Source organism: Muntiacus reevesi, chromosome 1 (assembly GCF_963930625.1).
Source record: "Muntiacus reevesi chromosome 1, mMunRee1.1, whole genome shotgun sequence".
NCBI classification, from domain to species: Eukaryota; Metazoa; Chordata; class Mammalia; order Artiodactyla; family Cervidae; genus Muntiacus; species Muntiacus reevesi.
In genome coordinates, this window is record NC_089249.1 from 219,607,205 (window position 1) to 219,621,557 (window position 14,353).

At 39.8% G+C, this 14,353-nt stretch overlaps 1 protein-coding gene across 1 annotated transcript; it reads right to left on the reverse strand.

Moving 5' to 3' along the window:
* Positions 1-223: 223 nt before the first annotated feature.
* On the reverse strand, positions 224-3,014 carry MSANTD5 (Myb/SANT DNA binding domain containing 5). Its single transcript, XM_065919548.1, has 4 exons — positions 3,009-3,014; positions 1,532-1,616; positions 834-1,136; positions 224-498 (listed from the first exon to the last, which is right to left on the reverse strand). Exons 1-4 carry the CDS (start codon positions 3,012-3,014, stop codon positions 224-226), a joined length of 669 nt encoding a protein of 222 aa, XP_065775620.1.
* Positions 3,015-14,353: the final 11,339 nt, after the last annotated feature.

A 14,353-nucleotide genomic window follows, 5' to 3' on the forward strand; every position in this document is an offset into this window, starting at 1 on the left:
CCTTAGGGCATTTTATAATCCTAGGTCCCATCCAAAACCCAGTACAAGGCACAAAGGGAAGAGGGTAGCAGTCATCTATTTTTATAGTTTTTTTTTTTTTTTTCTCATTACACTGGGCTAGGAAAAAAAGAAGTCATTAGGATAGAGAATTGTGCTACTCTATTGTCTGTACTTTGAATCAAATTGTGAACTCCTAATCGTAAGTTCTCCATCTGACTCAGTGTCAGAAAAAGCTGACCTCTGTTGCTGATGACCAGGGTGTGGTAGGAGACCATGGTGGTTGAGGGCCAGGGTAAGGTAGGAGAAATGCAAGAAATGGGAATGGACTTGACTGTGGAAGATTCATGTTCCAGGGCTCCCATCCGGGTACATGAGGATCTTCTATGTAGATCATAAGTGGGGGAGTCCACGATAGCTCTTCAAAGTGATCAGGGGTGGCACAGGCAGGAGGCTGGTACACAGGTGGTGGGAGGGCAGCCACTTCTGCACCAGGAGGACATGAAAGAGAGAGAGAAAAAGATGTACAAGGGAAACATGAAGACACCACATACCCTCCTCCTGAATCTTTGCATGTCACTGTCTGGCCCAAGGGGCCATGTCTGTTCTAAACCAAGCTATAAGAAAAGTCCCTCATTGCTTTGGGGATATAGAGGAGAAATAGGAAGAGGGATAGGTAAATGCTCAGACCTTGAAGTCTTCTGTGCAGTGTGCAGGGGGTATCATGTGGGCAAAGAACAGTCATTTAATGCTGTCCTGCTATGGAGACAGTGCAACATCTGGTCCAGGTGATGCCACTTACTCAAGAAACATGAAAATGAATATAAGAGACAAACCTGAAAACTCCTTTATCTCCAGCCTATGTCCGAAGATCCTGTGAAGGGTCCCTCCATAAGGACATGGCAAAGGTTCATTTCTTGGTTTCTGGTTGACTTCATGAATGGTCCAATATAAGTCATGCATGCTTATGAGCATTTGGAGACATTTTCTCTTGCTCTTAATTATACCTCTTTGCTTGAGATGCCTGGCAATTATTTTTGATGCTACATGAAAATTCTCTAACGCTTCACCTTCAAGGAGTTCCCATTCTTCTAGGAAACTCCTAATTTCATGGTCACTCCAAGCTTTGACACCCTCATCTGTAAAGGAGAGAGGATTATAAAGGTGCTTTGTAATAACTCACAGACACACTGGAGGGTTTCTTAGAGACCCTGCCTCTGCACTGATAGGTCCAACCAGGACACTGGAACAGTTCAGGAGAGCCTGAGGCTGTTCCAGTTGCATAACTTCAATTCAGAGAATATTGACAGGACTAGAGTGGGCCATTTACTGTCTGGGAGAAATCTGCTGATCAGGGGTTCACTTCCCATCCCTTAAGGGGGCTTTTCCCTGCCTCCAGTCCTCAGGGTTGGGGGCAGGAGTAGAGAGCTCCCAGGATTCTGGGAAGCCCTGTCATCCCTGGGGCCTGTAATACTGGGGAGATGAAAGAGGAGAGATAGAAAGTTTTCTCTAAATATGACTGAGAGCATCATACCTGAGGGCACTTCTGCTCCCTGAGTTTCTTTTACTTTCTCTACATCCTGGAGGTGGCTAGTAATTTCAGTCTGAATTGTCACTTTCTAATAGAAAAGAAAAGATGAACATTGACACAGTAAGTAATCTCATAATCATTTATTTGTGATTGCTTAAGTAATTAGTCAATCACTAAAAATCAAACAATCTTAAATCTTAAGAGTATATCTAGAAAACATTCTACAATAAACATTCTACAGAAAACATCAGTTGCAGACTATTAACTGATGAGTTATTTCAAAACCAAGCAGAGTGCTCTCTTTCTTTTACACTTGTACTGAACCAGAAAAAAGCCAGAGGAACTACTGAACAAAAGGTTTTCATTCATGAGATAACAGGAACACAAGACAGTGGTTTGAAAGAAAAAAACAAGTGAAGGGGGCCTGCAAGGGCAACCCAGAAAGCCTCAGGTTGTCTAGACCCTAGAGCAAGGAGATGGGTACAAATAGTGCCTCGGTGTCCATGCTGAGGTCTTGGATTAGTGAGTGCTGTTAGATATCATGTATCAGAATGATAAAGATAAGACAAGCAAGAAGAGCAGGGGAGGATTTTCATACATAGACTGCTCAAAAATGGTATTGCCTCACTAGTGGTACAAAATTAGCCAGACCAAAGTCTGTTCTGGTCTCAGCTAACAAAGATTCAAGCAATTCTCAAAAGTCTCACACTGTTCTGATGCAGCTTCTCTGCTACCAGAATGGAGCCCAACAATAGCTCAAGGAGCACAGAATATCTAGAACCCTAAAATAAGCATGCAAATTTCCCAGTTAGAATTACCTGGCTTGCAACAAAACAAATACAATTCCCCACAAGCAAAAAATTGATCCATAGACTCAGAAATGATACAGAAAGCAGAATTAGTAGAGGAAGATTTATAACAACGACTAGAAATAAATTCCCTGTGATCAAGAATGGAGAAGAAACAGTAGCAGAAGGAGATAACAGGAAGATATAAGCAGCCTGTGGAACTTCTATAGATGAGAAATACTCTACCAGGAGGAGGAGGGGACAACAGAGGATGAGATGGTTGGAAGGCATCCCTGACTTGATGGACATGAGTTGGAGCAAGCTCCAGAGGTTGGTGATGGACAGGGAAGCCTGGTGTGCTGCAGTCCATGGGTTCACAAAGAATCAGACAAAACTGAGTGACTGAAACAAACTGAACTGAACCTGAAATATCAAAGGGACACATATTCTCATTAAAACCAGAAGTTTGTGAGAAAGATCCATCAAAGATTCATTCATCTCTGAAGGTCATGGACCCAGGGGCCACAGTGCTGAGTTCTTAGTCCTAGTTTTGAAGTTACAGTCAATATATGCAAAGAACAGAGAAGGTTGTGGACATATCCCTTCAGACTGAAAGTACTTATGAAATAAATAGGCAAATAATCCAGCCAGAAACCCATGAATACACAGGAATTAAATTTCCTTCAACTTACCTTCATTGGTATTCTGAAATTCCTTTGCGGCCACAATGTCTAATCCAGGAACTGAAGAGAGCTGGCACTTACTCTACCTTGCTGGAATTCACAAGATCAGGTAATCTCCTGAAATATGTCTGATTCTAGCAGTCTCTGAAGCCCTTGAAAGGTACAGCAGCTGTTATATACCTTAGAAGTGATTGAGTCAGACCCACCCAATATACTCCCTTTGGATTAACTGAAGATAATTTAATTTAGTTTTGTTTTTTATTCCAACTTCAAAACCCCATTAATGCACACATAGAATGCAATTTGATTGGATAACTAGGATAGGATTAACTTGAGATTAAAAATTAACCCCAGTACAGATTCCAAGGATCCCTAGCCCCATCAAAGGCAAAGTGAGAAGATGTGACATTCCCATAAATGAAGGACCCTACCCTCCATGAGTTACAGTCAAGAGGCCAGGGAATTGGGTTTGGCATGAGGACTATGTATGTCAAATAGAGGGTGGTTTCAAGGGTGGGTTAGTGGAAAAGCCCAGGTTTCAGATGGTGGGAGTGGTCACAGATTGTAGAGATGCATGTGGGGTAATTCATAAAGTACTTAGTGTGAAAGAAATGTTTAGGGAGAGGAAGAGATGGGGAGAACAGAGCTTTTCTCTTTATAAGAGATCATTTTTCAAAGAAGTTTGTGTATGTTGAAGGAAGAACACAGGAGGGGAGTACGTAGTTTTCAGTGGTATTTGATTCTTTTGTGACCCCATGAACTTCAGCCTACTAGGCTCCTCTGTCCATGGAATTTTACAAGCAAGAATGCTGAGTAGGTTGTCATTTCCTTCTCCAGGGGATCTTCCTGACCCAAGGTTCAAACCTGCATCTCCTGAATTGGAAAGCAGATTCTTTACCACTGAGCCACCTGGAAAGCCCCAAGACTATGTTATGCATGTTGTGTCATTTCAGTCGTGTCCGCTTTTGGGGGGACCTTATGGACTGTAAACTGCCAGGCTCCCCTGTTCACAGGGTTCTCCAGGCAAGAATACTGGAGTGGGGGATGCCTCCTCCAGGAGATCTTCCCAATCCAGGGATTGAACCCACATCTCTTGTGTCTCTTGCATTGGCAGAAGGTATAATTTACCTCTGTTAAACATTTAGCATTTGAGGTTCCTTTTGGATTTCTGTTTTGCTATTACAGAATTGCCTGAAGTCTTGTATATATTTGAATGGGTGTTTATAGGTCAGTCAACTGGGAATGGGTTAGAAGCAGAAGGACTTACAGTGTCACCAAATTGTGGGAAACACAAGGTTTAGAAATATTTTTTTTCCCTCCTCTCTCAGGGTCTCAGAAGGAATCTAGGCTACTACAGACCTTGTTGTTGTTATTCAGTCACTAAGTCATGTCCGGCTGTTTGTGACACCACGCACTGAAATATGCCAGGTTCCTCTGTCCTCCCTTAGCTTCCAGAGTTTACTCAAATTCTTGTCCTTTGAGTCATTAATGCTATCTAGCCATCTTATCCTCTGCCACTCTCTTCTCCTTTTGCCTTCAGTCTTTCCCAGCAGTAGGGTTTTTTCCAAGTTGGCTCTTCACATTCAGGAGGTTGAATTATTGGAGCATTAATCCTTCCAATGGATATTCAGGGTTGATTTCCTTTAGGGTTGATGGGACCTTGCCTGCATGCATGCTAAGTCACTTCAATTGTGCCTGATTCCTTGCAACCCAATCGACCGTAGCCTGCCAGTCCTCTGTCCATGGGATTCTCCAGCAAGAATACTGGAATGGGTTTCCATGCCCTCCCCCAGGGGTTCTTCCCAACTCAGGAATGGAACCAGCATCTCTTATGTCTCCTGCTGTTGCAGACAGGTTCTTTACCACCAACACCACCTGGAAAGCCCTGACTCAACCTTACTCAGAATTAATTTTGAACCTTAAAAATTAACTAAGAATCATCTATAAGTCTACCTCCTGATTCAGATTTAAGGTATTTTTATCAAGACAAGGGAGTGGTATATACAGTGAGTGGTGCATCTTAAATCAGCTCAGTGGGTATTGGCTCCACAGTCATTTTTGTTTCTATTGTCACCTAGAAATGTGACTCTATATATCATACTGTTCATTTCCAGAGACAGATGCTTTGAATAATTTCTAGATATTTTATGATTAGGAAAACCCTTAATTGGGCATTGTGCTTTCCACTTTAGGCCTAACTCACTTTTATCCTAATTTCTTATGGCAAGAGTTCCCAACTTCTGAAATGTAGTTCCAAATTATCTGAGTTTGAACACACATGTATGGTAAATTAAGTGTCAATAAAAACTGAGGCAATGTTTTCAATTTTTATATCTAAAATAGTTATGATCTTATTATATATTTGTGAAGCATACTTATTGCTATTTTTTCTTTGGTATTCACAGTTATGAACACATTTCTATGTAAGAGTTATATTAACATCATAAACTGGAGAAAATCTATAATAAATTTTATGAATAAACTTGAAAGGGAAAAATTAAATAAAACAGTTACCTTGTAGTAAACTCTCAGTGAAGTTTAAGAAATATACATAAAAATATTAACAACTTGTAGCAACACACTGGTTAGTTCACAGAGTTAATTTCTATTTACAAAATTTGTTTTTTTGCTTGTCATAGGTATCATCTTTAAACAATAATAGGAGACCTAACATTTAACTGATTAAATACATTTCCTTTATATGATGTACAGCAGATTGATTATCATCAAACTTACTGTAATGCATTATTGAAAGTTCTTTAAGAATGGAATTTTAATATTCTTGCCATAAGGAAATTTTATTTTTATGAGATGAAGATATGTTAACTTACCTATTGCAGTTAGTATTTTGGAATATGTGTATATATACACTAATCCCTCTGTACACTTTAAACTTGCATAGTGTTACATGACAACTATATATCAAATGAAACTGGTAAAAAATATCCTTAGGAGTAAATAAAATGATAACATATATAGTCGAGCTATACAACTGGACATCATAAGGGCCTACAATAGGTAAGTAAGATAATGATGCTTGATACACCATGGTAAACTGTTGAATAAGAGGTCAAAAATCAAAATGCAGAGGACACATTAGTAACTGAATTATGCATGCCCAACTGACCATGAATCCCAAGACAGTCCAGAGTTTTATGGAATGCACTCTGGAGAAGAGCAAAAACATGATTGAGAAATTCATAGGTGGCGGCCAAGAACAACGGTTAAGGGTACTACTGTGAAACGAAAGTACATGTATAAGTAGGGGTGAAAAGATTGAGGAATGACATGAACCATGAGCCACATAGTGCCACATGCACTTCAGAGGCAATGTGAACATAGTTTACAGAATAGGTATCGACGATGGCAATCTAAGGTGAGATACCTGTGCAGCCACCAGGGTTTTGCTCTATTTATAGAATAAGAAATAAATACCTGGAGAGTGAAAAACTGATGCCAGGAATGATCAGAAAAAAGAATACAATCAATCACCTTGTCTCCTGTTTTAAGTTAATTTTCAATCCCAGATTTCATCCAGAGTGCTTTTGTTAGCTTGTGCGTTCATTTAAAAACAACAGCCAAAAAAGATAGACATGAGTTGAAATGGCTTAAAACTTGGTAACCTAAGGAAATGGATCAATTCCTAAAAAACATACAGATTACCATAAGTCACCTAGAAATAGATAATTTGAATGCCTGTATACTATTAAAGTAATCTAAAGTACTATTTGAAATTTAACCTAATCAAAATAAAACTTTTCATCCTCTCAATATGAGCTTTCATAGAGCAAAAAAAAAAAAAAAGAGAATCTGTAAGTCACACAGAAAGAGAAATTATTTACATGGCACATTTTGTAGAAGGCTAGAATAAATAACTCTCAATCATAAGAGTAAAAACAAGGTGGCACGAATGGTAAAGAACCCACCTACCAATGCAAGAGACATAAGATCCCTTGATCCCTGGTTGGGAAGACCCCCTATAGCAGGGCATGTCAACCCACTCCAGTATTCTTGCCTGGAGAATCCCAGGGACGGCAGAGCTTGCTAGGCTATGGTCCATAGGGTTGCAAAGAGCTGGACACAACTGAAGCTACTTGGCACACAGTCATGCCCAATTCATACATCTGGAGGAACACTACTCAAAAATACAAATCTCAATGAATTTTGAGATTATCATGAGTGAAAAAAGGCAATAGTTACATACTGTAGTTACATACTTTATGATTCCATTTATATAAATTCTTGATATTATATATAGATAGAATGGGTTTGAGAAGTTTCCTTTGGGTTTTTTCATATGATGGTATGCTGCTGCTGCTGCTGCTAAGTCGCTTCAGTTGTGTCTGACTCTGTGCGACCCCATAGATGACAGCCCACTAGGCTCTGCCGTCCCTGGGATTCTCCAGGCAAGAACACTGGAGTGGGTTGACATGCCCTGCTGTAGGGGGTCTTCCCAACCAGGGATCAAGGGATCTTATGTCTCTTGCATTGGTAGGTGGGTTCTTTACCACTCGTGCCACCTTGTTTTTACTCTTATGATTGAGAGTTATTTATTCTAGCCTCCTACAAAATGTGCCATGTAAATAATTTCTCTTTCTGTGTGACTTACAGATTCTCTCTTTTTTTTTTTTTTTTTTTGCTCTATGAAAGCTCATATGGAGAGGATGAAAAGTTTTATTTTGATTAGGTTAAATTTCAAATGAAAATGATTCCCCAACATTAACTCTTTTCCTACAGACATTCAAACTCTCTGAGGGAAGACCAAGTCTCAGTACTATAATCCTGCACAATTACAGCTGGCCAACAGGAGAGGTGTCAGGTCATGTGTAAAAGGGATGAGGTGAGAGACAAAAGCAAAGGAAATTAATTTACGCTTAAGGAGAACTTCAAGTAAAAGGAATCCTCTATCTGGAGCTCTGGGACACAAGCCCCGCCCCATGTGCCAGCCTTCCTGCAGCGGAACAAGGAACTGTGGCCAATGAAATCGCAGTTGGACTGCTTTCGATCCACCCCTGTCCTGTGTGCAAGGAGCTCAGGAAGGATTTTCTCTTGTCTAGAAGCCTCTGAAAAACTGTGCACACTTCCTACCCAAAAGGAAAAAAAGATCCACCCGGCAGGCGCGTCTTCGGACTCGACTGCAAGGGGATCATCTGCATTTTCTTTGGTTCTAAGGGCCACCTGGGAAGCCACAAGTGACTGTGGATGGTGAGTGCATCCAGCTGAGGAGCATGGTTTTGGCTGGCATCAGGCTGAACTGCTTCCAGTCTGGCCTGTACTTGTTGATCATCTTCTTGGTGATGCTCTTCCGCCAGGTGCCCGTCAGTTTGCAGATCTCCTCAGTGTCAGAATAGCAGCAGTGAAGTGCCTGGAACTGGCAGCCGGTCTTATGGAATGGGATGATGTAATGGTTGGCATCACACTTCTTCAGCTTTTCTAATACCGTATTTTTGTGAGAGACATTCACTTTTCTGGACAGCAATGGGATAGGCTGTTGTGAATAACTGGTTGGTTGGACTTGCTGCTGGGCTCCCCTAAACTGCTTGGGGCCTGGGTACTTGGCCCCTAGGCCCAGGGAGGATGCAGTTGATGATGTTTCCCAGTCTAGGTCGGTGCTCCTGCTGGAGTTGTGGTTCATCATGACAAAACTTCCATGGACTCAGAAGGCTGGGGAGGCATGCCTCCCAAATGCAGGCTCTGGGACTCTGTGGTAGCTTCAGAGGCCTAGGACAGGCTGGAGCCTAATTTAACTTGGCTCAGTTATCAGTGGGAAAGGCACTTTTGGTTCCCTGGTCACTGTTCGGCTACTCCTAGAGAAGGATGGATTTGGGTTGGGGTTCCTTTGACCTGGACTTGGGCTTGCCCAGCCGCTGCTACTCCAGGATCTGCTGTTGCTTCCTCTACAGGGACTCCTGCTTAATCAGCTCCTGTTGTACCTTCTCCCTGTCCCAGATCCAGTCCTCCTCCTCTTTCTGCTCCAGGATCCGGTTCTCCTCTTCCTCCTGGTGGATCCAGTTTTCCTCCACATTATTCCAGCACTGCTTGTCTCGAGCTTGACCTCTGCCTCCAGCTGCAGCTTCCCCAAGTTGGCCTGCTGATGCTGCTTCAGGAGGAAAACCACTTACTTCTTGGCAGGTTCCTCTGTCCACCTTCTGTTCTTCCTTGAAGAGGAGCTGACTCCCTGGCTTCTGTTCACCCTGCTGCTTTGGTTTCCCCATCCACTCAGGGTCCTTCAGATCAGAGAGTTCTACATTGATGAGGTTGGCCTTGCTGCACTGGGGCTGGTCCAGCCACATGTTCTTCTTTTCAGGGAAAGGCTTTTAAACCATAGTGAGTGCGGGTGGTTTGGGGGTACCTGGGTAGTTCATGGATATTCTTCTGATTAGTTGGTTGTGAAGTAATTAGCAGTCAAAAACCTCAACATTCTGGTTCCAAATGGTCTGGGGTTTATGTATTTGTGGGCAGCATACAGATAACCTATTTCCCCTGGTTGGGGAAGGGGGTTGGTTTCAGTATCTGCAAAAGAACTTAAAGAACGTGGCTTAGAATATTGTCTATAGCCCTTGAGGTGGAGCGAAAGTTTCTTCACTTTGTTTAATGGCTAAACCATTATTTTATCTTGCTTGACTCTTTTCATTTCTTTCTGTATTCTCTCACTTCTGAATAAATTTATTATTTGAAATTCATGGAAGGCCTAGGAAGCTAAATTTTTTCTACAGATAATATGCAGATGGAGGACATGGTGGGGGTGCTTTACTGCCCTGGAAAGGGCCCATAGGGTCCTGCTTGGTTACAGCCTTAGGACCTGGCGACCCTGAGTATGGAAGCTGACCCCAGTGCCGAGGCGCAGGCCACCACCCACAGTGGGCACGGAGTATCAAGACTGGTTTTCAGCGAATGTACTGCGCCTCAGGATTCCAACTTGCTCTGTGATATTGTGCACATCTTATGTTCTCCTCGAGTCCTTATATATTCCTCTGCAATGTGTGGTGGATAGAGGGCTTATGTCTTACAAGTGATTGAGTCAGGTTGATCCAGCACATTATCCTTTTGGTTTACTGATTACATCTACCAGATCCCTTCGGATCTACCTAACCTATGGTTAGATAGGATATTTGGGAGGTGATGTGCTTGACTTCAAGTAGAATTCTGATTCTAAAGGATTCTAAGCCCTATACTCCCAACTGCAATGTAAGTTGTCTCATCTCTCCAAAATACAAACCTGTTTCTTGAATTCTTTAACTTCAGAAAGAGCTGTGGTCAAACAGGAAGTGCTGAACCCCTGCCTCTAAAAAGATGTGGGATTAGCTAGGTTTTCTTCTCTCTGGAACTAAAATAAATTCTAACATTAAGGATCTTTCTCATGGACAACAGCAGTAGCATCTTCAGGGGTAACCCTGCTCATACAGTTCTTGATATTCACACTAAGTCTCCTTACAGGGGCTTACTGCTACAGAAGAGATTGCCCTGGTGGAAGGGTCCCTGGTCGAACGATGATGGTGCTACAGTCCCAGGAAAATGTGTCTATGCCCAGGCCTGTCAGTGACTGATATGTGGGTAGATTGCCCATGTAGTGATTCCTGGCTCTGTCCTTCTGCTTACAGTTTGGTAAATAAGTTGTGGTTCTGAACCAAACCCAACAACAGCCACATATGTTCTTTTCTACTCAGGGCAAGATAACAGGACTCCTCTAGTGATCCATCAGCCAATTAAGAGCTCTCATCAAGCCTGTCTTCTCCATGGGAAAGCAATATTCTGCAAGGACCTGCAGTACTATTTTTTTTTTTTTTTTTGCCTTATTTTAATCATTGTTAGAAAAATGTATTAATAAAGTTGCATGTGTTTAAATGACAATCAGCGTTGTTCAACAGGAGGATTTGTAAAATTAGGATCTACACAGAAGTAAAATAATGTTTATAAACTTGACACAGAGTGATTGTACAAGATTTCATTGAGTGAAGTTACAAACACATTATAGCTCTGCTATTTCTATTTTAATTTGAAATAACAAAGGCTTCCAGCTTCGAATTACTTGCTAAACTGTCATCAACAAATAAAACTGTGGATTTTTATAAGTCTGTTAATCACAAATCCTGATTGAAATGTTTCAACACCACACCTCACAATAAATATTTGCTCAAAGAATGAACTAAGTCAGTCAAACAGTGTTGAAGTTTATTGATTTTTTAAATTGCGGTATAATTGATAAACAGAATAGTCACATGTGAAAAGTGTCTTTCAACCAGTTTCAACAGTATCTGTATCTTAACGTAAATGCTGTAACAAGAGTCAAAACATTCACCAGACCAGAAGGGTTCTTCATGCCCTTATCTGATGAAATCCCTCAATTTAGATACAAACACTGGTCCGATTTCTATTTTTGTTAATCTATACTAGGATTTCATATCAATGCAGTGAAAGCATACAATATTTTTCTTCTATTTTGGGTCTTTCAACTTAATATGATGTAAAGAATCTATCATATTTTTACCTGTATCAGTAAGTTTTTTGTTTCCTTTAAATTGCTTTCTTTTCAGAATATATAATCATTTATTTATGCACTATTTTGTTGACAGACATCTGGGTTTTTCTTTCAGCCTGGAACTGTTGTGACTAAAGCTGCTATTAATCCTTTTTGTGTGTGTATAATCATATGTTTTTATTTCTTTTGGTAGATGCAAGATTAACTTTTTAGTAATCTATTTTCAAAGTGGATATTTGATTTTAAGCCCCACCAGCAAAGCACATGAATAGCAGTTGTTTCAAATTGATAACAATTGTGGGTGTTAATAACCTTCTTCATTTGGTTTATTCTATTAAATATAGTCATCCATTTTGTTTTAATTTGTGCTTCCTTTGATGTGTAATGATGCTCTGTACTTTTGCATTACTTTATTACCTCTTTTTACATCTTTGTTTGTGAATGATTCATTTAGACTTAAAAAAAACAAACAACAAATCCATCACTTCCATTAGGCTTGGAACTATATGTGTTTGTTTATTTTAATTATTCATTACAACAAAATACTTTCACTCTATTGATGGAACCATGCTATTGAAAATTTGAAACATTTTTCTAATAGTTACTCTTTGCCCAAAGATGAAGAGAAAACTTGGTTACACAAACATTTAATATTTGAATGTTAATGGTATATTTCTTACCTTCTCCTGGTGAATGAGTTGATGGTGTTGTTCAGTTGCTAAGCCATGCCCCAATTTTTGTTGTTGTTGTTTGTTTGTTTTTCAGTCTGGAACTGTTGTGACTAAAGCTATTAATCATTTTTTTGTGTGTGGTCATGTGTAGTGCATGGACTGCAGCACGTCAGGCTGCCCTGTCCTTCACTATCTCCTGAACTTTCCTCAAATTCATGTCCGTTGAGTCAGTGATGTAATCTAACCATCTCATCCTCTACCACACTCTTCACCTTTTGCCTTCAATCTTTCCCAGCATTGGGATCTTTTCCAAGGAGTCAGCTCTTCCCATCAGGTGGCCAAAATACTGGAGCTTTGGCTTTAGCATCAGTCCTTCCAATGAATATTCAGGGTGGATTTCCTTTAGAATTGACTGGTTTGATCTTGGAATTCATGAGAATCTCAAAAGTCTTCTCCAGCACCACAATTCAAAAGCATCGATTCTTCGGCACTCTTCTTTATCGTCCAAGTATATTCTTACAGTAATTTTCAGCCAAAACATTTCATATCATTAAAAAGGTCATTGGTTTTGCAAAGCAAATAGTTGTAAATAAAAACTAACATCATGGTGTCTGGTCCCATCAGCTCATGGCAAATAATGGGAAAAACATGGAAACACTGGTAGATTTTATTTTCTTGGGCTCCAAAATCACTGTGAATGGTGACTGCAGCCACAAAATTAAAAGACGCTTGCTCCTTTCAGGAAAAGCTATGACAAAACTAGGCAATATATTAAAAAACAGAGAAATTTTTTTGCCAAAAAAGGTCCTTGTAGTCAAATCTATGTTTTTTCCAACAGTCATGTATGGATGTAAGAGTTGGACCATAAAGAAGTCTAAGCACCATAGAATTGATTCCCTCAAATTGTGGAGCTGGAGAAGACTCCTGAGAGTCCTTTAACAGCAAGGAGATCAAACCAGTCTATCCTAAATAAAATCAATGCTGAATATTCATTGGAAGGACTGATGCTGGAGCTCCAACACTTTGACCACCTGATGTGAAGAGACGACTCATTAGAAAAGACTCTGATGCTGGGAAAGATTGAGGGCAGCATGAGAAAGGGGCAACAGAGGATGAGATAGTTGGATGGCATCATCAACTCAATGGACATGAGTTTGAGCAAACACTGGGAGATGGTGAAGGATAGGGAAGCCTCGTGTGCTGCAGTCCATGGAGCTGCAAAGAGTCAGACATGACTTAGTGACTAAACAACACCACCAATACATCTATGTGTGTATATATATATATATATATATATGTATCTATATATGTATATGTGTGTGTGTGTGTTTGCTGTCCAAAAACAAAGCGATTAAGTATAAATTATAGCAAAATAGTTTAACAACATGCTTAAATGAACCTTTGACAGTTTTGATGATCTCAGTCTTGCCTTTCACAACATTTTAGTTTTGTGAATAGCATTTTTGTCAACATTCTTTTCTCTATCTGAATTAAAGAGAAGTATGATCTAAAGATGACAAAAAGCATAAGAGAAAAAAAAAGTTTTACACTTTCAAATTGTAAGTGTCCTCTAGAGATTTAGAAGAAAGTCTTGTTGGTGAATTTGTCTTGACCCTGAATGCATAAGAGAAAAAAAAGCATAAGAGAAAAAGCATAAGAGAAAAAAAAAGTTTTACACTTTCAAATTGTAAGTGTCCTCTAGAGATTTAGAAGAAAGTCTTGTTGGTGAATTTGTCTTGACCCTGAATGCCCTGTTTCAGATTCTCTATTGTAATTCTGACATTTAATCATAGTTTAAGCCTTGTTAATTTCCCCTAAACTTAGCCATTCTTGAACAAAGGATAATTTCAGTAAATATTTTATTTTAATAGACCCTGAGTTATGTTAAATGGATTTGTTAAAACTTCATTGAGATGGAGAAAATACAGTTTACCATGATAAGATAACTATAATAATAACAATAAACAAGTATATTTTATTCATTAATTAGATTACAAATTCAATTTGTTTTACATTTCACTTTTATTCTCTTCTTTTTAATTACTATCATAACATCATGAAGAAGGTTCAATTTTAGTTCTTCTCAATTGAAAGAATAGTGCACATAGTTAGGAGGCTAGATCTATTCAGGGACCTTATATGGTTAGATCTCCCAGTAGACTGGGGGATAAGCCTCTCAGATAATTCTTGAACTGCACCAAATA